Source organism: Manis javanica, chromosome 7 (genome assembly GCF_040802235.1).
Source record: "Manis javanica isolate MJ-LG chromosome 7, MJ_LKY, whole genome shotgun sequence".
NCBI classification, from domain to species: Eukaryota; Metazoa; Chordata; class Mammalia; order Pholidota; family Manidae; genus Manis; species Manis javanica.
The window spans coordinates 95762602-95786452 of NC_133162.1; the positions used below are offsets into that span (position 1 = coordinate 95762602).

Here is a 23851-nt window from a genome sequence, read left to right on the forward strand (position 1 = left end):
CTACAAAAGTTTCACAAAGTTATATTTTGTTAGTAAGTTTATGTCCTGCTGAATCTTTCTTTAAAACTCATTTTATTAGTAACTGTTTAAGAAGACTAGAAAGACTTTCTTAAACTACTAGGAATTCATAACACCCTGACTGTTCCCAAAAATAAACCTAGCATAAACTTGTAACTTAACTGTCTGTATGCACAAATCATATATTTGTGGTAGGTGGTATATTTTCAGTTAAATGTCTCTCTCTTAATTTATTAATGCCTTATAATGCTTAGCTTTCAAAAAACTCTTTCTAGATTTACGAAGAGAAGTAACTTTTGAATAAAAATATTTAGCAATCCTTGAGAAACTAATAGCCAGCACTATTAAAAATCTAATATGCACAGAAAATGACATCATATATCACTGTAGATATAGTGTCTGTCCTTCAGAAAATTTATTTTTACTTCTGTTTTTTGTATCAACATTACTTACTATAATACACAAAGATGTATGCTTAATATGAGCAATTACACATAATAAAGGAACACTAAAGTTGTATTGATCCCTGTGACTTCCAAGGTAATTCTCGATTTTAGCAAGTAGAATCTTGTGACTACTACTGAAAATCTAAGCATACTAAAGGAAATAATGAGAAAGTTTACTACCTTTGTTAATTTTAAATTAGTCTGCCTAGAGTACATATATGTTTCATCATGATTTTTCCTTTTAGCCAATAAAATCAAAAAACCTAATCTTTAAAAAATACATATATTCAGTAGTCCTGTCTTAATTCTTTTATTGCTCCTCATTATTTTCAGTGTTCACAACTTTCTTTCTTCTGAATTAGTAATGAAGTCCCAAGTCTGAGTCTTTGAAGAATATTACATACACACTTCAGATTTTAGCTGTTAAGAAAAAGATCATAAATTTAAAAGAGGACCTTCAGGAAACTTTAAATTATTAATCCTAGAGAAATAACAGATAAAAATGACTAAAAAATATTTCAGGACACAGTAGGAAAAGAACTGTACAATGCATAAACATTTATGTACTCAACTGTGGTCATCTGAACAGAGTTTGGGAAAGAAGGGAGAATAGTGACTGATTCTAATCTTCTATGCTTTAGAAATTTTTCCTTCAAAATAATATTTTACTTATATTAAAAAATTAAAGTATTTTCATTTTAATAAAAAATCCAGCTGTGGATTAATAAAAGAATCATCTTGAGATAATAACTCATTATTTATTGAGCATCTACTCTACACACTGGACATACTACAGTTAATCTGTCATTTAACTTCATGATGACCTTGGAAAATATTTACTGCACCCACTTTATTGCTGAAGAAATTGCTCTTTTGTGTGGACCACAATGTCTTTAAGAAACAACAAACCAAATCTGCATAATGTTGTCCAGGATATGTACTAAAATGGTAGTAAAGAAAAACTGAACTTGAGAATGTGAGGAAAAGCTAATAAAAATTATTCTAATAAAATATAAAACCGGGGCGGAGCCAAGATGGCGGCGTGAGTAGAGCAGTGGAAATCTCCTCCCAAAAACACATAGAGCTATGAAAATATAACAAAGAAAAATCTTCCTAAAATAGAGACCACAGGACACAGGAAAACATCCAGACCACATCCACACCTGCAAGAACCCAGCGCCTTGTGAAGGGGGTAAGATACAAGCCCCGGCCCGGCGGGACCCGAGCGCCCCTCCCCCCGGCTCCCAGCGGGTGGAGAGAAACCGGAGCGGTTTTGTTTTTTTTTTTTTTTTTTTGGCGAGCGCTTTTTGGAAGCCTTAGAGGGACGGGCCCCCGTTGCTGGGGAGGCAGGGTGGCGGGACCGGTGAGGAGGTGCCTGGGAACGGCGCAGGAGGACAAAGAATATCCCGCGTTTCTCCCTGCGAGACCTGGGGGCGGGTGCCTGAGACCGGTGCCTGAGGACGGAGGAGGTCGCGCGTTTTTCCCCTTTTTTTTTTTTCTCTTTTTGGCGAGCGCTTTTTGGAAGCCTTGAAGGGACGGGGACCCCAGTGCTAGGGAGGCACGGTGGCGGGACTGGTGAGTGGGTGGCTGGGACCGGCGCCTGAGGACAAAGAATATCCCCCGTTTTTCCCTGCGGGACCGGTGGGCGGGTGCCTGAGACCGGCACTTGAGGACAGAGGAAATCGTGCGTTTTTCCCCTTTTTTTTTTCTCTTTTCTGCGAGTGCTTTTTGGAAGCCTAAAAGGGACAGGGACCCCGGTGCTAGGGAGGCAGGGCGGCGGGACTGGTGAGCGGGTGCCTGGGACCGGCACCTGAGGACAAAGAATATCCCGCATTTTTCCCTGTGGGACCGGTGGGTGGGTGCCTGAGACCAGCACCTGAGGACGGAAGAAATCGCGCGTTTTTCCCCTTTTTTTTCTCTCTTTTTGCCGAGTGCTTTTTGGAAGCCTTGAAGGGACAGGGACCCCGGTGCTAGGGAGGCAGGGCGGCAGGACTGGTGAGCGGGTGCGTGGGACCAGTGCCTGAGGACAAAGAATATTGAGCGTTCCTTCCCTGCGGGACCGGTGGGTGGGTGCTTTTTGGAAGCCTTGAAAGGACAGGGACCCTGGTGCTAGGGAGACAGGGCAGCAGGACCAGTGAGCGGGTGCCTGGGACTGGCACCTGAGGACAACAACAAAAAAAAAAATTCGCTTGTTTTTTCCTTTTTTTTCCTTTTTTTTTTCTCTTTCTTTCTGTTCCCTCTCTCATTGTTGCTGCGGTTGTTTTGGTTTGGAGAGTGCTTTTTGGAAATCTTAAAGGGGCAGGACAGGTCACTTAGACCAGAAGCAGGGAATCTGGGGATCTCTGGGCACTCTAACCCCCTGGGCAGCAGGGAGCACAGAGACCCCTTACGGAGATAAATAGTCTCCTGGCTGCTCCCCCTCCAACGGGGCTCCACCATTTTGGAGGAACAGCCCCAGCCAGGCCAAGCCCACAGCAACAGCGGAGATAAACCCCAAAGCAACTGGGCGGGAAGCAGAAGCCCTGTCTGCGCACAGCTGCCCAGCACAAGCCACTAGAGGTCGCTATTCTCCCAGGAAAAGGCTACAAACCAACAAGAAGGGAAGCTCTTCCAGCGGTCACTTGTACCAGCTCTGCAAACTATCTCTATCACCATGAAAAGGCAAAACTACAGGCAGACAAAGATCACAGAGACAACACCTGAGAAGGAGACAGACCTAACTAGTCCTCCTGAAAAAGAATTCAAAATAAAAATCATGAACATGCTGACAGAGATGCAGAGAAAAATGCAAGAGCAATGGGATGAGATGCAGAGAAAAATGCAAGACCAGTGGGATGAGATGCAGAGAAAAATGCAAGAGCAGTGGGATGAAGTCCGGAAGGAGATCACAGATGTCAGGAAAGAGATCACAGAAGTGAAACAATCCCTGGAAGGATTTATAAGCAGAATGGATAAGATGCAAGAGGCCATTGAAGGAATAGAAGCCAGAGAACAGGAACGTATAGAAGCTGACATAGAGAGAGATAAAAGGATCTCCAGGAATGAAACAACACTAAGAGAAATATGTGACCAATACAAAAGGAAAAACATTCGTATTATAGGGATACCAGAAGAGGAAGAAAGAGGAAAAGGGATAGAAAGTGTCTTTGAAGAAATAATTGCTGAAAACTTCCCCAAACTGGGGGAGGAAATAATCGAACAGACCATGGAATTATACAGAACCCCCAACAGAAAGGATCCAAGGAGGACAACACCAAGACACATAATAATTAAAATGGCAAGGATCAAGGACAAGGAAAGAGTTTTAAAGGCAGCTAGAGAGAAAAAGGTCACCTATAAAGGAAAACCAATCAGGCTAACATCAGACTTCTCAACAGAAACCCTACAGGCCAGAAGAGAATGGCATGATATACTTAATGCAATGAAACAGAAGGGCCTTGAACCAAGGATACTGTATCCAGCACAACTATCATTTAAATATGATGGTGGGATCAAACAATTCCCAGACAAGCAAAAGCTGAGGGAATTTGCTTCCCACAAACCACCTTTACAGGGCATCCTACAGGGACTGCTCTAGATGGGAGCACCCCTAAAAAGAGCACAGAACAAAACACACAACATATGAAGAATGGAGGAGGAGGAATAAGAAGGGAGAGAAGAAAAGAATCTCCAGACAGTGTATATAACAGCTCAATAAGCGAGCTAAGTTAGGCAGTAAGATACTAAAGAAGCTAACCTTGAACCTTTGGTAACCACGAATCTAAAGCCTGCAATGGCAATAAGTACATATCTTTCAATAGTCACCCTAAATGTAAATGGACTTAATGCACCAATCAAAAGACATAGAGTAATAGAATGGATAAAAAAGCAAGACCCATCTATATGCTGCTTACAAGAAACTCACCTTAAACCCAAAGATAAGCATAGACTAAAAGTCAAGGGATGGAAAAACATATTTCAGGCAAACAACAGTGAGAAGAAAGCAGGGGTTGCAGTACTAATATCAGACAAAATAGACTTCAAAACAAAGAAAGTAACAAGAGATAAAGAAGGCCACTACATAATGATAAAGGGCTCAGTCCAACAAGAGGATATAACCATTCTAAATATATATGCACCCAATACAGGAGCACCAGCATATGTGAAGCAAATACTAACAGAACTAAAGAGGGAAATAGACTGCAATGCATTCACTGTAGGAGACTTCAACACACCACTCACCCCAAAGGATAGATCCACCGGGCAGAAAATAAGTAAAGACACACAGGCACTGAACAACACACTAGAACAGATGGACCTAATAGACATCTATAGAACTCTACATCCAAAAGCAACAGGATATACATTCTTCTCAAGTGCACATGGAACATTCTCCAGAATAGACCACATACTAGCTCACAAAAAGAGCCTCAGTAAATTCCACAATATTGAAATTCTACCAACCAATTTTTCAGACCACAAAGGTATGAAAGTAGAAATAAATTCTACAAAGAAAACAAAAAGGCTCACAAACACATGGAGGCTTAACAACATGCTACTAAATAATCAATGGATCAATGAACAAATCAAAATAGAGATCAAGGAATATATAGAAACAAATGACAACAACAACACTAAGCCCCAACTTCTGTGGGATGCAGCGAAAGCAGTCTTAAGAGGAAAGTATATAGCAATCCAGGCACACTTGAAGAAGGAAGAACAATCCCAAATGAATAGTCTAACATCACAATTATTAAAACTGGAAAAAGAAGAACAAATGAGGCCTAAAGTCAGCAGAAGGAGGGACATAATAAAGATCAGAGAAGAAATAAACAAAATTGAGAAGAATAAAACAATAGCAAAAATCAACGAAACCAAGAGCTGGTTCTTTGAGAAAATAAACAAAATAGATAAGCCTCTAGCCCAACTTATTAAGAGAAAAAGAGAGTCAACACAAATCAACATAATCAGAAATGAGAATGGAAAAATCACGACAGACTCCACAGAAATACAAAGAATTATTAAAGACTACTATGAAAACCTATATGCCAACAAGCTGGAAAACCTAGAAGAAATGGACAACTTCCTAGAAAAATACAACCTCCCAAGACTGACCAAGGAAGAAACACAAAAGTTAAACAAACCAATTACAAGCAAAGAAATTGAAACAGTAATCAAAAAACTACCCAAGAACAAAACCCCGGGGCCGGACGGATTTACCTCGGAATTTTATCAGACACACAGAGAAGACATAATACCCATTCTCCTTAAAGTGTTCCACAAAATAGAAGAAGAGGGAATACTCCCAAACTCATTCTATGAAGTCAACATCACCCTAATACCAAAACCAGGAAAAGACCCCACCAAAAAAGAAAATTACAGACCAATATCCCTGATGAATGTAGATGCAAAAATACTCAATAAAATACTAGCAAACAGAATTCAACAGTATATCAAAAGGATCATACACCATGACCAAGTGGGGTTCATCCCAGGGATGCAAGGATGGTACAACATTCGAAAATCCATCAACATCATCCACCACATCAACAAAAAGAAAGACAAAAACCACATGATCATCTCCATAGATGCTGAAAAAGCATTTGACAAAATTCAACATCCATTCATGATAAAAACTCTCAGCAAAATGGGAATAGAGGGCAAGTACCTCAACATAATAAAGGCCATATATGATAAACCCACAGCCAGCATTATACTGAACAGCGAGAAGCTGAAAGCATTTCCACTGAGATCGGGAACCAGACAGGGATGCCCACTCTCCCCACTGTTATTTAACATAGTACTGGAGGTCCTAGCCACGGCAATCAGACAAAACAAAGAAATACAAGGAATCCAGATTGGTAAAGAAGAAGTTAAACTGTCACTATTTGCAGATGATATGATACTGTACATAAAAAACCCTAAAGACTCCACTCCAAAACTACTAGAACTGATATCGGAATACAGCAAAGTTGCAGGATACAAAATCAACACACAGAAATCTGTAGCTTTCCTATACACTAACAACGAATCAATAGAAAGAGAAATCAGGAAAACAATTCCATTCACCATTGCATCAAAAAGAATAAAATACCTAGGAATAAACCTAACCAAAGAAGTGAAAGACTTATACTCTGAAAACTACAAGTCACTCTTAAGAGAAATTAAAGGGGACACTAATAAATGGAAACTCATCCCATGCTCATGGCTAGGAAGAATTAATATCATCAAAATGGCCATCCTGCCCAAAGCAATATACAGATTTGATGCAATCCCTCTCAAATTACCAGGAACATTCTTCAATGAATTGGAACAAATAATTCAAAAATTCATATGGAAACACCAAAGACCCCGAATAGCCAAAGCAATCCTGAAAAAGAAGAATAAAGTAGGGGGAATCTCACTCCCCAACTTCAAGCTCTACTACAAAGCCATAGTAATCAAGACAATTTGGTACTGGCACAAGAACAGAGCCACAGACCAGTGGAACAGATTACAGACTCCAGAAATTAACCCAAACAAATATGGTCAATTAATATTTGATAAAGGAGCCATGGACATACAATGGCAAAATGACAGTCTCTTCAACAGATGGTGCTGGCAAAACTGGACAGCTACATGTAGGAGAATGAAACTGGACCATTGTCTAACCCCATATACAAAGGTAAACTCAAAATGGATCAAAGACCTGAATGTAAGTCACGAAACCATTAAACTCTTGGAAAAAAACATAGGCAAAAACCTCTTAGACATAAACATGAGTGATCTCTTCTTGAACATATCTCCCCGGGCAAGGAAAACAACAGCAAAAATGAGCAAGTGGGACTACATTAAGCTGAAAAGCTTCTGTACAGCGAAAGACACCATCAATAGAACAAAAAGGAACCCTACAGTATGGGAGAATATATTTGAAAATGACAGATCTGATAAAGGCTTGACGTCCAGAATATATAAAGAGCTCACACGCCTCAACAAACAAAAAACAAATAACCCAATTAAAAAATGGGCAGAGGAACTGAACAGACAGTTCTCCAAAAAAGAAATACAGATGGCCAAGAGACACATGAAAAGATGCTCCACATCGCTAATTATCAGAGAAATGCAAATTAAAACTACAATGAGGTATCACCTCACACCAGTAAGGATAGCTGCCATCCAAAAGACAAACAACAACAAATGTTGGTGAGGCTGTGGAGAAAGGGGAACCCTCCTACACTGCTGGTGGGAATGTAAATTAGTTCAACCATTGTGGAAAGCAGTATGGAGGTGCATCAAAATGCTCAAAACAGACCTACCATTTGACCCAGGAATTCCACTCCTGGGAATTTACCCTAAGAACGCAGCAATCAAGTTTGAGAAAGACAGATGCACTCCTATGTTTATCGCAGCACTATTTACAATAGCCAAGAATTGGAAGCAACCTAAATGTCCATCTGTAGATGAATGGATAAAGAAGATGTGGTACATATACACAATGGAATACTACTCAGCCATAAGAAGTGGAAAAATCCAACCATTTGCAGCAACATGGATGGAGCTGGAGAGTATTATGCTCAGTGAAATAAGCCAAGCGGAGAAAGAGAAATACCAAATGATTTCACTCATCTGAGGAGTATAGGAACAAAGGAAAAACTGAAGGAACAAAACAGCAGCAGAATTACAGAACCCAAAAATGGACTAACAGGTACCAAAGGGAAAGGAACTGGGGAGGATGGGTGGACAGGGAGGGATAAGGGGGGGGAAGAAGAAGGGGGGTATTAAGATTAGCATGCATGGGGGGGAGGGAGAAAGGGGAGGGTGGGCTGCACAACACAGAGAGGACAAGTAGTGACTCTACCACATTTTGCTAAGCTGATACAGTAACCGTAATGTGGTTGTTAGGGGGGACCTGATATAGGGGAGAGCATAGTAAACATAGTATTCTTCAGGTAAGTGTAGATTAAAAATTAAAAAAAAAAAAAAAAAAGAAAGAAAGAAAGAAAAGGGGGATTACTCCTTAACAGGATAAAATTATTGGTAAATCAAAGATCAACGCATGCTTTAAATATCCTTAATGTTGATCACTTAAAGGGTGTCAGATGATCAGCTATGGAGGTACTCTTTGCTGATAATATTCCTTTCTCTTAATTAAAAAAAAAAAAAAAAAAAGCAATTCCTGTGTGCTGACCTCCAATGAGTTCTGCACAGTGGTATAGAGGGCATGTCAAAGTGTGGGCAAAGGGTCTGTTTGTTTCTACGCAGAAGATCAAGGCCTAGCTTGGATACCCAGAAAATGAACTAAGATACGATATGAGGAGGAGCTTCCGGCATCAGCACTCTCTGGAGGACTCGTGCCGGGGGATGATCATCAAAAAGCCTCCACAGGGATCCGGACGATGCTGCGGTTGTGGCTGCATCCAGCCCACCGTCTCCTGGACTTGCCATAAGAAGGAGGAGGGAGATGTCTAGGCTGGCATGTGCATACAGTGAGACAACGAATTTGACTGGATCTGTACTGTTGGAACTCAACCAGGGGTTGGGAGGGGTGCAAGTTGTAGCACCCCAAAATCTCATGACTATAGACTATCCATGGTTAAAAGAACATATGGGATGTGAACAGATCCCAGAAATGGGCTGCTTTAATTTGTCTGATGGTTCAAGTACAGTTGGAAAATATCCATCATATCATAGATAAATTTTCACAAATGCCTAGGGTGCCTTAATGGTTTTCTTGGCTTCACTGGAGATGGCTGGTAATTATAGATTTGCTTTGTTTATGTCACCGTATTCCTATTATGTTAATATGTGTGTGCAAATTAGTTAGTAGTTTAAAACCTATACATACTTAAGGTACTATACAAGAAGATATGTCAAAGAAATAATCAATCCTCCCAAGTTTCCTTCATATGCTACATCTATAGCTTTTCTTCTTCCTTCCTAATTACAAACCTTAAATAGAATTCGTGCCTCATATCGAATTTACCGAGTATCATAATTCCTCCAGGTGGTAAAGATACCTCGAGACAAGTGCTGGGCATAGAAGCCACAGGGCATAAATCTGCAAAGAAGTAAAAAGCTAACCTTTGCAAACAATATGGCTTCTCTCTCACTTACCAACTTTACATTTCCCTGTATGGCCCCGGAAGATGACTGGTTAGCCAGAGACGGGTAAGATTCCTCAAGGGAGGAACAACCTAAGACAGGCACAGTCGCAGGGGGGCCATCAGGTGAGAATTTGGGGATCAACAGAGGTGAGGCTCAGAACCTCACCCCCCCTGCTTTGAGAGAAATCTTCTGCATCCGTGGATGTCTTGCTGCCCTTGTCTAGCCTGGATTAATACTTAGTCCATAGGCACACACCTGATCATCTGATCATCTACATTTGCCTTCTTACAGCACTAAACTATGTTTTCTACCTTTATCTTGCATCTACCTACCACTTCAGCATTTTATTAAAAATAAAAATAATAATAATAATAGGAGAAATGTGGGATCAACATATAAATCAAGTACAAAAATCAAATGAATATTCATATTTGACCTGATGGTTTATAGGTCATATTGCATGATCAAAACCGAAAGTTTCTGTGATGAATGCCCTTGTACTGTTCACCATGTAAGAATTTATTCACTCTGTAAGAATTCGTTCACCATGTAAGAACTTGTTCGTTATGCTTCAGAAGATTGGAGACTGACGAGAATTAGGCTTGAGATGGATTAATGATTGTACATTGAGCATTGACCCCCCTATACTGAATTTTATTGTTGTTAACAACCATTTGATCAATAAATATGAGAGATGCCCTCTCAAAAAAAAAAAAAAAAAAAAAAAAAAATTAACTTACCCATACATAGATGGAAGGCATACACACACAAATGGAAGGAAAAATCACAAAATATTTATTGCATTTATTTCTTGGTAATGTCTTTAAAATTACTTTCTGGACATTTGTTGTCTATGTCACCAGAAGAAAAATGTTATTGTGTGATTGTCTAATGATGTGAAAAGTTTTTTCCACTTTGTGAGACATTTTATTTTTCTATCATTAGTTGATAACTATGTTTTTTTTTATGTCAAGATTGCCTTGCCTTTGAGTCAATAGCTACCTACAGCTGGTAGAAGATTCTTCAACAAAATTTGTAGATCATATGCTTTTTAAATTCTTATTTATATTTACCCCACAGTTAAGCATTTGGGAAAAGTATAAAGTAAGTAGAATGACACCAGATATATATATATATTTTCTATTAAAGTATCATTGATATTCAAAAAAAAAAAAAAAAAAAAAAAAATATAAAACCACAAAAGAGAAAAAAGGAGCTCATTTTATGAAGATGGGAGTAATACTTCAGTAAATTTAATTCTTAAGGACCTTAAGAATTAGTAGGGCTTGGTAAACTTAGAAATAGGACAAAGAGATGCATAAGACATGAGGTTTGGAAGAATCATAAAAATAATGGAGCAATGGATAAGAAAGTAGGAAAGAACTTCTATTTAGAAAAAACATTTAAGTGAGGTTATAGATACAATAGAGCTGCATGCTTGAATCAAGTATTTATTTAGCAAGCACTTAGAATAGTGTTCTGTGAAAACACAAAAATGTTTAAAAATCATATTTTCAAAAAGCATATACACTGACTGTCATGAAACTTCCACAATGAGAAACAGATAAAATACAGGACACAATAAATGGTGTAACTCAGATATTGAAAATGACAGCTTTTCAGTAGATCTGAGAGTTTTAGAATTAACAACCTCATACAAATTAATAAAATACAAAAAGTGTATTTCAAGAAAAGAAGCTTGCAATTATACACTTATCATTGCAATGCTAGAGAGGCATAGCATTTCCCAGCTGTTATCTATTTAATATTGTGCAGATTCGAAAACAGCTTTCAATTTGTAGACAGACTAGGGTAGTAGATGAAGGCAGGTAGGTTAATTCATACTTGCAGCAAATTTTTGAAGTACAGAAATTTCCTCCAGTCACCAATCCCTCCATCAACAGGAAAATATACTTTCTTAAGTAGTGGAAAGAAATAGTAAGCAAAAATACTAGGTTTACTACAAAACATAAAAATTTATTCTTGTAAAGTATATATATAATTGGAAAAAATTACTGATCTTAGAGGGACTGAAGATAAATATAGAATCACAAAAAAAGTTAATTAATTTCTTGATAATCATTAAATATTACTGTTATTGATATTCCAATAGATAGAGATAGAGATACTCCAACAGATTGTTTCTTTCCATTTTGTGAACAAGGACTGAAATTATAGTTTTCCTAAGGTGTCACTTTCTCAGAAAAAAATATATGTTTAACAACATTTGATCAGTGTAACAAGGTAAACAGCGAGTTTTTCATTAATCTTCTATATTGGAGAACATTTTTTTTAATTCTTAAAATAACCATAAGAGGGGAAGAGGAAAAAAGATGGCAGATAGGAAAGCAAGGCAGAAACCTCCCCCTCACACACAGACACCAAGGAAGCAACTACAGCAAATACTAGTAACCCTGAAAGACCTGAAGCCTGCAGAATAGACCATCATCACCTGGTGAAGAAGAGAAGACCACACAGAGAAGGGTAAAGTGTCAGAGCCATGGTGGAGTAAGGCTCCAACCATTCCCCCATCCCACCGCACAGGTGGGTGGAAGAGGAATAGAGTGGGGAGAGGATAGGCTTTCAGGAACTCTGCGCACCTGGCCCTGGAGATCTGCTCTGGAAACACAAGTCCATTGGGATATGATGATTATCTGGGCTGGACACCAGGGAGAGCTGGAATACTCTGGGAGCCTTGGAAACAGCCACTGTTACAGAGGAGAGGCATGCTCCACCAGTCCCACTAAGACCCAAGAAGCATCAATTTAAAAGATTTCCAAGCAGAGAGTGGGGCAAGAGTTTCATGGAGCTCTCTCAACAAGACGAAAGGCAGGTGTATGACACTTCCCCAGCCCTGCCTCAGGCAGTCGCAGAAGCCCCAAATGCTTTATCCCCCTAACTTCCCCACATGAACCACCAGCACGCCCGTCCACTTGACACAGCAGCAGTGTCAGACTTTGTTGCCTGGCAAGCAGAGGGAGGCTTTCCCAGGTCCTCAGCACTGTATTAGCCCAATCAAACAGGCGCCTGCAGGAGACAGCTCCAAGTGTTCCTTCCTCCTCACAGGCGGCCCAGCAGGTTTACGTGCCACTGCGCACTCACACACCTGTGAACTCAGGCACCCACATGACTGCCACTAACTGTAACTGCCCTGCCTACCTCCAGAGCCAGGCAGCACCGCCATCACTGCAGGCAGGCAGTGGGCATCCCTGACAACAATGATCCCAGCAGAAGCCACTGCTCTGATTACAGAGGGCCAGCAGAGGCATGATAGACTGAGACAGAGCACTGCCAGCAGACAGAAAGGCAGCCCTGCGCATAGCCCACCAACAGCAACTGATGTTCAACTGCAAAGGAAAACCAGGCACTGGAGAGTAAAGAGTCTTCAGTCTGGGCACCACAGGACACTTTCTTCATAAAGCCATTGCTCTCTAGCCCAAGAAGCACAGAAGATCCAAATACATAGGAAAAAACACAGAAGCCTTGAAAAATGAGGAGGCAAACGAATATGTTTCAAACAAAAGGACAGGATAAGACACCAGAAAGAGGGCTAAATGAAATGGAGACTACCAATCTTCTTGATTAAGATTTCAAAGTAAAAGTCACAAATATGATCACTAATGAGGAAAAGTATTGAGGATCTCAGGGAGAACTTCAACAAAGAGAAGAGCTGAACAATACAGTAATTTAACTGAAATAAACAATGGAGGGAATAAATAATAGACTGTTGCAAGTAGAGGAGACAGTGAAATGGAAATCAGAGAACAGGGACACAACAAAGCTGAGGAACAGAGAAGGAAAAAAAAGTCTCTAGGAATGAAAGAATGATAAGGGAGCTGTGTGACAAACTCCAAACAAAGCAGTGTCTGAATAGTGGTAACAGAAGGAGAAGAGAGAGACAAAGGGGTAGAAAGTCTCTCTGAAGATATAATTACTGAAAACTTCCCCAATCTGGTGAAGGAAACAGGCACTCAGGTCATGGAAGTATAGAGAGCCCCTAACAAAAGGAACCTCAGGGAGACAACACCAAGATATATAGTAATTAAAATAACAAAGATTAAGGAAAAGGAGAAGGTACTGAAAGCAGCCAGATAAAAAAGATTATACTTATAAGGGAAACTCCATTAGGCTATAAGCAGACTTTTCAGTAGAAACCTTACAGGTCAGAAGGGAGTGGCATGAAACATTTAATGTATTCAAACAGAAGGACCTTCAACCAAAAATCCTCTACCCAGCAAGATTTTCATTCAAATTTGAAGGAGAGATTAAACACTTCACAGATAAACAAAGGCTTAAGGAATTTACAACCACTAATGGGCATTACAGGGTATGCTAAAGGGACTTCTGTAGAAAGAAATGTTCTTAAGCCTAAATAATTTTCAACAGTGCAAATAAACCCACAGTAAAGTAGACCAATTACTTACCGACCAAGTATGACATTAAAACAAAAGTAGTAAAACCAACTAAACACATAATCAAAGTACACATAAAAAATACAGATTAAGACATCTAAGACATGGAGTATGGAAGAGGAAGGAAAAAAAGTACTTTTAGACTGTGTTTGAAATAAAGCAGTCATTAACTTAATAGAGACTGTTATAGAGTTAGGAAGCTACCCCTGAACCTTATAACAACAAACCCAAGCCTTTAAAAGACACAAAAAATTTAAAAAGAGAAATCCAATCATAGCACTAGAGAAAACCATCAATAACAAAACAAGAGTATAAGGGAAGAAGAAAGGAATAGAGAGGATCTACAAAAACACCAAGAAAACAACTAATAAATGGCAATAAGTACATACCTATCAATAGTTAACTTAAACATAAATGGTATGAATGCACCAATCAAAAGACACAGGGTGGCAGAATGGATAAAGAAACAAGACCCATCCATATGCTGCCTATAAGAGACTCACTTCAGACCCAAAGACATACACGGACTGAGTAAGGGATGGAAAAAGATATTCTATGCAAACAACAGAAGCAGTAATTATATAAGACAAAATAGACTTCAAAACAAAGAAAGTACTGAGACAAGGATATTATGTAATGATAAAGGGGTCAGTCCAACAAGAGGATATAACCATTATAAATATCTATGCACCCAACACAGGAAATCTAAATATGTAAAATAAATTCAGAATTAAAGGGGGAAAGAGACTGTAAGCCATGCAAAAACCCTAGCCAGACTTATCAAGAAAAAAAGAGTGCACAAATAAACAAAATCAGAAACAAAAAAGAAATAGTTATAATGGATACCACAGAAACACAAAGAATTATTAAGAATTCTATGAAAAATTATATACAGTAAGTTGGACCACCTAGAAGAAATGGATCAATTCCTAGAAAAGTACAACCTTCCAAGACTGAACAAGGAGAAAAACAGAAAATCTGAACAGATCAATTACCAGCAATGAAACTGAACTGGTAATCAAGACTCCCACCAAAAAAGGTCCAGGACCAGATGGCTTCAGGGCTGAATTCCACCAAACTGAGCTACTACCCATCCTTCTTAAAGTACTCTGAAAAGTGAAAGAGGCGGGAATATTTCCAAACTTATTATGAGGCCAGCATCACTGTAATATCAAAATGAAACAAAGATGGAAACTTTCAGATGAGTACCCCTGATGAACATAGATGCAAATATCCTCAACAAAATATTAGCAAACTGAATTCAAAAATACATCAAAAGGATCATCCATCACAACCAAGTGGGATTTATTCAAGGGATGCAAGAATGGTACAATATTCATATATCAATCAATATCATATACCACATTAACAAAAGGATAAAAACGACATGATAGTATCAACAGATGCTGAAAAATCATTTAACAAAATTCAACATCCATTCATGACAAAAACTCTTTAACACAATGGGTACAGAGGGTACGTACCTCAGCATAATAAAGGCCATATGTGACAAACCCCCAACTAACATTACACCCAATGGTGAGAAGCTGAAAGCTTTTTCACTAAGATTGGGAATAAGACAAGGATGTCTACTCTCACCACTTTTATTCAACATAGTACTGGAGGTCCTAGCCATGACAATCAGACAACACACAGAGATAAAAGGCATACAAATTGGGAAGGAAGAAGTTAAAATTGTCACTATTTGCAGATGACATGGTATTATATATAGAAAGCCCCAAAGACTCCACCAAAAAAAACCTATTAGCATAACTGAATTCAGCAAAATTGCAGGATAAAAAATTAATACACAGATACCTGTTGTATTTCTATATACTAACAGTGACCTAGCAGAAAGAGAAATCAGGAAAACAATCTCATTTATGATTGCATCAAAAAGAATAAAATACCTAGGAATAAACCTAACCAAGGAAGTGAAAGACCTGTACTCTGAACAAACAATAAGACACTCATAAGAGAAATTAAAGATGACACAAATAAATGGAAATCTGTTCCATGATCATGGATAGGAAGGATCAATATTGTCAAAATGGCCATCCTGCCAAAGGAAATTACTGATCAATGCAAGCTGTATCAAAATACCAACAGCATTTTTCAACAGTGAAGGAAATAATCTTAAAATTCATTTGGAACCACAAAAGATCCCAAACAGACAAAGCAATCCTGAGAAAGAACAAAGCTGAGGGTATTATGCAACCTGACTTCAAGCTGTACTACAAAGCTACAGTAATCAAAACAGTATGGTATTGGAACAAGAACAGATCCATTAGTCAATGGATCAGAAGAGCGAGCCCAGATATAAAACCATACATATATGGTCAATGAATATACAATAAAGAAGCCATGAATATACAATAGGGAAATGACAGCCTCTTCAATAACTGGTGTTGGGAGAACCAAGCTACACGCAAGAGAATGAAACTGGATTACCATCTAACTCCATATACAAGAGTAAACTCAAAATAGATCAAATACCTGAATGTAAGTCATGAAACCATAAAACTCTTAGAAGAAAACATAGCCAAAAATCTCTTGAAAGTAAGCATGAGAAATTTTTTCCTGGACACATCTCCTCAGGCAAGAGACACAAAATCAAAAATGAACAAGTGGGACTACATCAAACTAAAAAGCTTCTGTACAGAAAAGGACACCATCGGCAGGACAAAAGGAGAACCTACAGTATGGGAGAATACATTCATAAATGATTTATCCAATCAGAGGTTAATATCCAAAATATATAAAAAACTCATATCCCTCAACACCAGAAAAACAAATAACCTGATTGAAAAATTTGCAGAATACCTGAAAAGACATTTCTCTGAAGAAGAAATACAGATGGCCAACAGTCACAGGAAGAAATGCTCCACATCGCTAATCATCAAGGAAATGCAAATTTAAATCACAATGAGATATCACCTCACTCCAGTTAGAATGGCCAGTATCCAAAAGACAAGAAATAACAAGTGTTGACAAGAAATAAAACTGCTGGTGGGAATGTAAATTGGTGTAGCCACTCTGGAACGCAGTGTGGAGATTCCTCAGAAACTAAAAATAGAAATAATTTCTATTCTATTCTAGAATAGAACCCAGTAATTTCACTTCTAGAAATTTAACTGAGAAAACAAAATCCCTGATTCCAAAAGATATATGCACCTCTATGTTTATCACTGCATTATGTACAGTAGCCAAGATATGGAGCAACCAAAGAGTCCACCAATAGATGAATGAATAAAGGTGTGGTATATATACACAATAGAGTATTAATCAGCCATAAAAACAAAAGAAATTCTGCCACTTGCAACAACATAGATCAAGAGCACATTATGCTCAGTGAAAAACCCAGGTGAAGAAAGACAAATACAGTAAGATTTCACTTATTTGTGTACTATAAAAACAAAACAAAACAAAATGAAACGAAAATGAGTAGACTCACAAACACTGAGAAGTGACTGGTGTTTACCAGGGCAGGGTTTTGGGGTCGGTGGGTAGGTGGTGTGAGGGGGATAAAGTGATACAAAAATTTTTGATCATGGTAGTACAGCATGGTGAATATAGTCAGTGGTTCTGTAACATCTTCCTATGTTGATAGATAGTAACTGACCTAGTGAGGGTGAGGATTTAATAATATGGGTAATTGTTGAAATACTGTGTTGTACATTTGAAACCAATATAGGATTGTATAATAAATTCAGCAGAAAATAACCATTCAGAGCTTTGAAAAACACTGTATCTCTCTTTCATGGATTCATTTTTTAAAATAAGAGCAAAAGGAAAGCAAACCATGTGCCTATTGCAACAGTTTATTCATATATCCCTGCATTCTTTTTAAAGAAAAAAATTAGCTGAGAGTCCAATTATAACACATACTGAATTATCAAGTGGACTGCAATTTTTGCTTGAAAACACTATAGATGTAAAGGAAGCAAATGAAGTAAAAGGGAAGAAAAAGAAGGCAATGTTTTAACACGATTGAAAGTAAAAGTCAAAGATGGATACTGACACACGTTTAGACAAACAGTGATGTTCTTTTCTTGCACAATACTTTGAATCTTTTGAAATTTTTTAGAAATGCACAGAAAAGAATTATACTTCACATTTAGTGGCCACCAGAGGAACTGCTTACCTTGCAGAGTAAAGGCTGCCAACTGCACTGCGGTACCAAAGGGACAGTCTAATCTGAGCCCAAAACACAAATCTGTTAGATAATTTCACAACCTTCATTTTAAGATAAATGAAAATAACACATTATGGTGACATTTCTTTTTCATAATTAACAATGAACTTATTTTTCAAAATCATTTTCAAGTACTTAAGAAAATGTGGTTTACCTTAAATAACTAATACTCACTTTCCACTGAGAATATCTTGTTTTAACTGAAGAACAAATAAATACCTAAGAAAAGTAAAAGGTACAAATTTATAAACAATCTATTCTGAAAAATAATCCTACCCTTCTAATTGGAGAGGAAACATATCTAGGTATAGAACTTTACCCACAACAGTCTATATAGGAAAAACAATGTGGAAAAAGGGGCAATATGCATCAGGAAGGTGGTAGCATGTCCACAAGGCAAAAGCAAGGACAACAGGCCACAGGATGAAGCACAGCAACTTTAAGAGACAAGGTATAAAGCATATTACCGAGAATGAGCCCTGTGATCTAACTTTATTCTGACAACCTTGTAAATGGACTCAATAACTCAAGTTTTCTACTTAACGGTGTGTGTGCATAAGTCATGGATTTACCATGTAGAGTCAATGAATAAATACCAACCAAAGAAGGCAGGAGAAAATAAAAATAAGCATATATATAACCTACTGAAAGTTTATTCAGAACTATCAAACCACATCAGGATCTAACATTTTTCATCAATCAACAGTGTTTTTTAATATGTGAAGTCAGGAACCAACTTGAATAAACTCTGAGTTAGACAGATCAACTTGGACATTAATAAAGCATAATAAGGCAGTGTACTGAAACACACCAGCCCAGTGTAAAATCCATGAGTTGATAATCATACTTTAAAAGGAACTCACTAATTACCTTTGGAAGATGCTAGGAAATCAATTCTTTATTTTGAAAACAGTTAAAGGAGAAGAATCCTACACTTAAAAAAGTGTCCCAAATGAAATTCTGTTACCTAAGGTTGTTACCAGGGGCAAGGAATGCACTATACTAGCTGTCTATAAACTGAAAGGAATTATAAAGACAATCTTCCAACATCTTTAAGCTAGCCTTACCAAATCTTTACCACTGTACAACTCTACATAGTGGTCTTACCGGGTTAGCTCTTCACGAAGATTATTGGGTTCTGAGGAATAAAATTTAACTCGAAGATGCAGACAATATGGTGAACCAACTGCCATTAAAGAAAAAACAAAAGCTTTAACTTTTTATAAAGCTATTTAAATAGTAAGAATTTTCAGCCAGTAAATTTGTCAAAAATCTACTGAAGTGGGTAGAGAGGATAAGAGGTTACTGTGGCAGTATTTCAGGTTGCTTGTATAAACCTAACACAAAAAGATCAGTAGACTTTTTTTTTTTTTAATGTACCAACCATCATACAGAACTATCACAATTATCTGTCCTCCCGAGAATAGATAAGCTCAAAATTAATTCTAACAGTTTAGGGCCAAATGCATCAAATAAAAGTCTTGACTATACAGTCTAACAGCCCTAAACACCTGCTGAGTTGTATTTTTTGAGAGCACAGAAGAATGCCTATGTTATTAATTGCTCATGGCAAACCCTCCAGCACACTTTCCAATTCACTTGTCCTACTTCACTAACCTATTCTCAGTGGTCCCACTATTTTGTAAAGACAAGAGTTAAAAGTGCCCTGAAATCTCTGTTACTACCGGGGACAAGCTGAATTATGGACTGGATACTGGGATTTTCCCCTATTGCTAGGAATAATACTGCCATTTTATGTGAATTGCTTCATTTCATTATTCTTAATTTTTTAAAGTTACAGCCTTAAGATTAGTCTCAAAGTATTTTCTAGAGCAGGGCAGATGCCAAGCAGGAAAACTCCAACATAAGCAAATAAAAGTTAAGCATCTCATGGGAAATTAATCTTATTTCCAAGCTGCAAGCCGTTCTCACGGAAAGAAGTGGTAAGAAACTTGAATCTAGATTACTATTAACCCTATGTAACTTAGGATAGGTCAGTATATCACACTTAAGTTATTTTTAGGAAGTAGTTATGTTAAGAAATTCATGTGAAACATGGTTTCTTATGTCCTTAATATTAGGAATCAGAAGTTCTAATACATAACTATATATAATTTACATTTTTTCCACAGTTTTGCAACACTTACTTTTTACTTGCTTTTTGATGCTCTTTGTACCATCTAACCAATGCTGAAAACAAAAATAAAAATTCAAATGTTAACCAGATGACAGAACTTAACATTTTCATTACTAAAAGTTAATTTTCATCATGCTTTTGTTGATAACCACAAGGAAATTACTTCACAAGAAAAAACAAAAGTGAGATAAAAAAGATGGGGGAGGGTTATCTGCTCAGTATCCACAGCAAGCTTATGACACACATGAGCAAAAGACCTAAAACCAGACAGATGACTTCTTAAAACATTTATTCTGCTCCCTCACAGTAACAAGGATGATATTCTAAATCTTGCCCATACTTTTCCTGTTTACTAAGAAGTAACTCTTTCAAAACTGTTAACATTAGACAGAAGAAAAGTGTTCTCATATTCTAATGCTGGGTTCCTTCTTATAATAAAAATGTTAAAATTTATCAACAGAAATTAGGTGAAATAACAATGTCATTTAAATTTTACAAAACAGATACTGCTCAGAAGTAGTATTTTTTGAAAGAGCATGCATAATAAATTAGACCTTTCTCAAAAACCAAGGTCCTACTTATTAAATGAAGTCATCTTTGCCCCTTCACTTTACAAATAAAAAATGTTAACATTCTGACTAGCAGACTTCTGCTTTCAAGAGTAACAGCCAATTTCTGTAACTTCTCTACTCTGAAATGTCCGTAACACAAACAGACCTAAGAACCAATTCCAGAGACTTCCACTGATAAACTATTCCAACTCACTTCTCATTATTAATCCCTTTACACCACCAAGTCCTAAGGATGACAGCATACACTCATCCCACTGAGATATCCGTGGTTCTGTTCGCTCCAGCATGCTTACAATTCCAAGCACCCTAGAAATGAAAGGAAGGCTTTTCTCCTTGTGCTACCTATTCCCAGTGCTACCGAATTCAGTTTCATAAGTCCAGGTAGGTGAAGAGTAGGTAAACAAGGCTGCATTGTTAAAAGACTTGTAACTGTTTACTTTTCTTGCCAATTTACCTAGCCTGTTCCCTCTATTCTCTCCCAAGACCCAAAAGTGAAATTTGCAGAACTACCAAGGCACCCACAAAGTCCCTCTGTATAGTGAAATAAGATGCTTAGGAAACATTTCAAAAGGAAATTAATACTGTGCAATACTTTCTCTGCATTTCAAGTATATGGGCTACTTTATCAGCCATCTCGTATGTTTAATAAATTCAGTTGGGCAGCCAGCCACTTTTAAGCATCCTTCAGTCTAGCAACTGTTCAGTTTTATACATCCCTCCATGAATAGAATGCTAGGTGGCCAGCCAGTAGGCAGAACACAATTTAATCTATTAGCAGAAAGATTTCAACCTAGGACAGCAAAAAGTCCATCCATCATGGCGAAACCCATCAACCCAGTATCCAAAACTCCCAAACTTAATTGTGCTAAATACCTATTGCCTGATGCTAGTCATAGACTAAGTAAAAGATAAAAGTAGTTTCCATGCCCCAGATTATTTTATCCCCACAACCACAGACCTGGGAGTTACCCGATCTTCAGGTTCTATATTAAACAATTACACTGCATTGAATTAACAAATGTATGGGTAGTCTCATGTAGCCCTGGTTTAAGATACTCTCATACACCATGAGTGAAATGAGCACAACCACTCAAGGCCATTTGACTGTACCTTAAAAACAATTGTGTCTTGCTTTCCGAGGGCAGCGACGGAGTCTTTGGAGCTGCCCCATGAGCTGAAGTTGTCGTGTCGTGTCCCCTCCTCTTCCACTTACCATTGCAAACAATAAAGGCCGTTGGTATGTAAAAACAAACAGGCAAACAAACAAACAACTGTGTCTTTGACTCAGTAATTCTACATCTAGAAATCATTAAGGATGTGTGCAGATTCACCTACAAGGAATATACATCAGAGAAAGCTAAGGTAATCTATATATCCAACAACAGTGAACTGGTTAAATAAAGTATTTCAATATGATAGGACACCATGCAGCAGTTAAAAAGAAGGAAAGCAAATACTTAAGGATCTGGAAAATTATTTGTAATATATTGTTAAAACTTTAAGAGACAGGTTGTAAAATATAAATTGTTTTGCCAAAATGTACACATTTGTGTATATAAACTAAATGTGCATTTTCTTTTGGATGGAGACAGTAACAGAGATGCTACCTTTCAGGTGTTTGAGATTGAAAGGAAAGGAGCGACACATAGCAGCAATTCACCGGAGAGTTCCGCTTTATTAGGGAAAGGTGCTGGGTTATATAGGAAGGGGCATAGGGTGATTGTGGTGTTACTTCTACGGGGCTGGTGGCTGTTGGCTAGGTGCTGGGATTGGGAGGGGGGGCGAGAGGTGATTGGGCTTCAGGTGGCGCCGGCGGGAACCGAGGACCCCGAAAAGAAGCCGGAAGTTTGCCATCTTACTGGTGGGGACCCTTCATTCCCCCCTTTCTCCTCTATGGGTTTGTGGACGTTGCTTTCTCTCTGACTGCTTCCTGCTGAACAGGGGCGGAGAAGGGAGTGAGGGCTTGAGGATTGGGAGGAAAGGGTTGATAGGACTCCCCACAGTAAGGATGAGTAGATGTGGACTTCTTCAGGTTGGAAATCAATGAAGGTTCCCTGTAACCATAGGTTGAGGACCTATTGATTCCAATGGTGCCAAGAGGATATGGGTGTCAGGAGCCAGGCGTCTGCGGCCATTGTTTCCAGGAACAGTTTCCAGTGGAGAGAGGGGTCCATCTCAGCATGTGGTGAGGAGGTCACGTGAGGGTGAGGGGTCTTCTGTGGCCAGAAGCTGGTAGTTCCTGAGTAAAAGCTGGTTGAAAGCTTGATTAGAGATTTTTCCGACTTGGGATTTGATGAACTTTATTATACAGGGTAAGAAGAGACAGACGAGAAGAATGACTATTATGGGGCCTGCAATGGGCCAGAGCCAGGTGAGGAGGGGGTTTGTTAGTATTGAAGAGAATGGGTTGGAATTGGAAGCAGAGTGGAGGCTGGAGGCAAGGTCAGTGAGTTTGGTGATGTCAGTTTCTACAATGCCGGATTCGTTGATATAATAGCAGCACTCTTCCTGGAGGAAGATGCAGGTGCCGCCCTTCTCGGCTGTAAGCAGATCTAGGGCCCGCCGGTTTTGAAGGGTGACTTTAGCTAGCGAAGTGACCTGTCTCTGGAGAGAGGCTAGGGAATCGGCAGTGGATGTCAGGGCTCCCTCAAGTTTGGCGTCGAGATCTCTAACTGCCCATAGAGAGTGACCCAAGGCTCCTCCCGAAAACCCCACCCCAATGGCTGAGGTGATTAAAGAGATACCGACCATGATGGGAAGGAAAGAAGCCCTTTTTGTGCGCGAGTGCAAGGGAGGTTGGAGCTCAAGGAATTCTGCCATGCTGTAAAGTGTAAGCTGTGGGATTAGGGTGATGAGAATGCAGGGTGTATCGGAGTTGAGAGGTAGTGAGTTGAAAAGGCTGCCATTACACCAAAAGAAGTGTCCCGGTTGTGTAAAAGTCTTAGAGCCGGAGGTAGGGGTGTAGATAGAGAGGCAGTGAAGTGCACTGGAGGGGGGTGGAGTTGGTC

General features: G+C 38.7%; 1 protein-coding gene across 5 annotated transcripts in view; it reads right to left on the reverse strand.

Moving 5' to 3' along the window:
* The window catches only part of EPB41L5 (erythrocyte membrane protein band 4.1 like 5), a 229699-nt gene that overhangs the window by 152990 nt on the left and 52858 nt on the right, over nucleotides 1-23851 (reverse strand). For all 5 annotated transcript variants that reach the window (XR_005056683.2, XM_037001034.2, XM_037001033.2 and 2 more), the window contains exons 4-7: nucleotides 20282-20324; nucleotides 19242-19320; nucleotides 18309-18353; nucleotides 18084-18136 (exon numbers count right to left, since the gene is read on the reverse strand). Coding sequence is in view for 4 of the 5 variants with exons in the window: in XM_037001034.2 (XP_036856929.1) it covers nucleotides 18084-18136; nucleotides 18309-18353; nucleotides 19242-19320; nucleotides 20282-20324 (220 nt within the window). In the remaining variant the exon portion in view is untranslated. The remainder of the gene's footprint in view (nucleotides 1-18083; nucleotides 18137-18308; nucleotides 18354-19241; nucleotides 19321-20281; nucleotides 20325-23851) is intronic.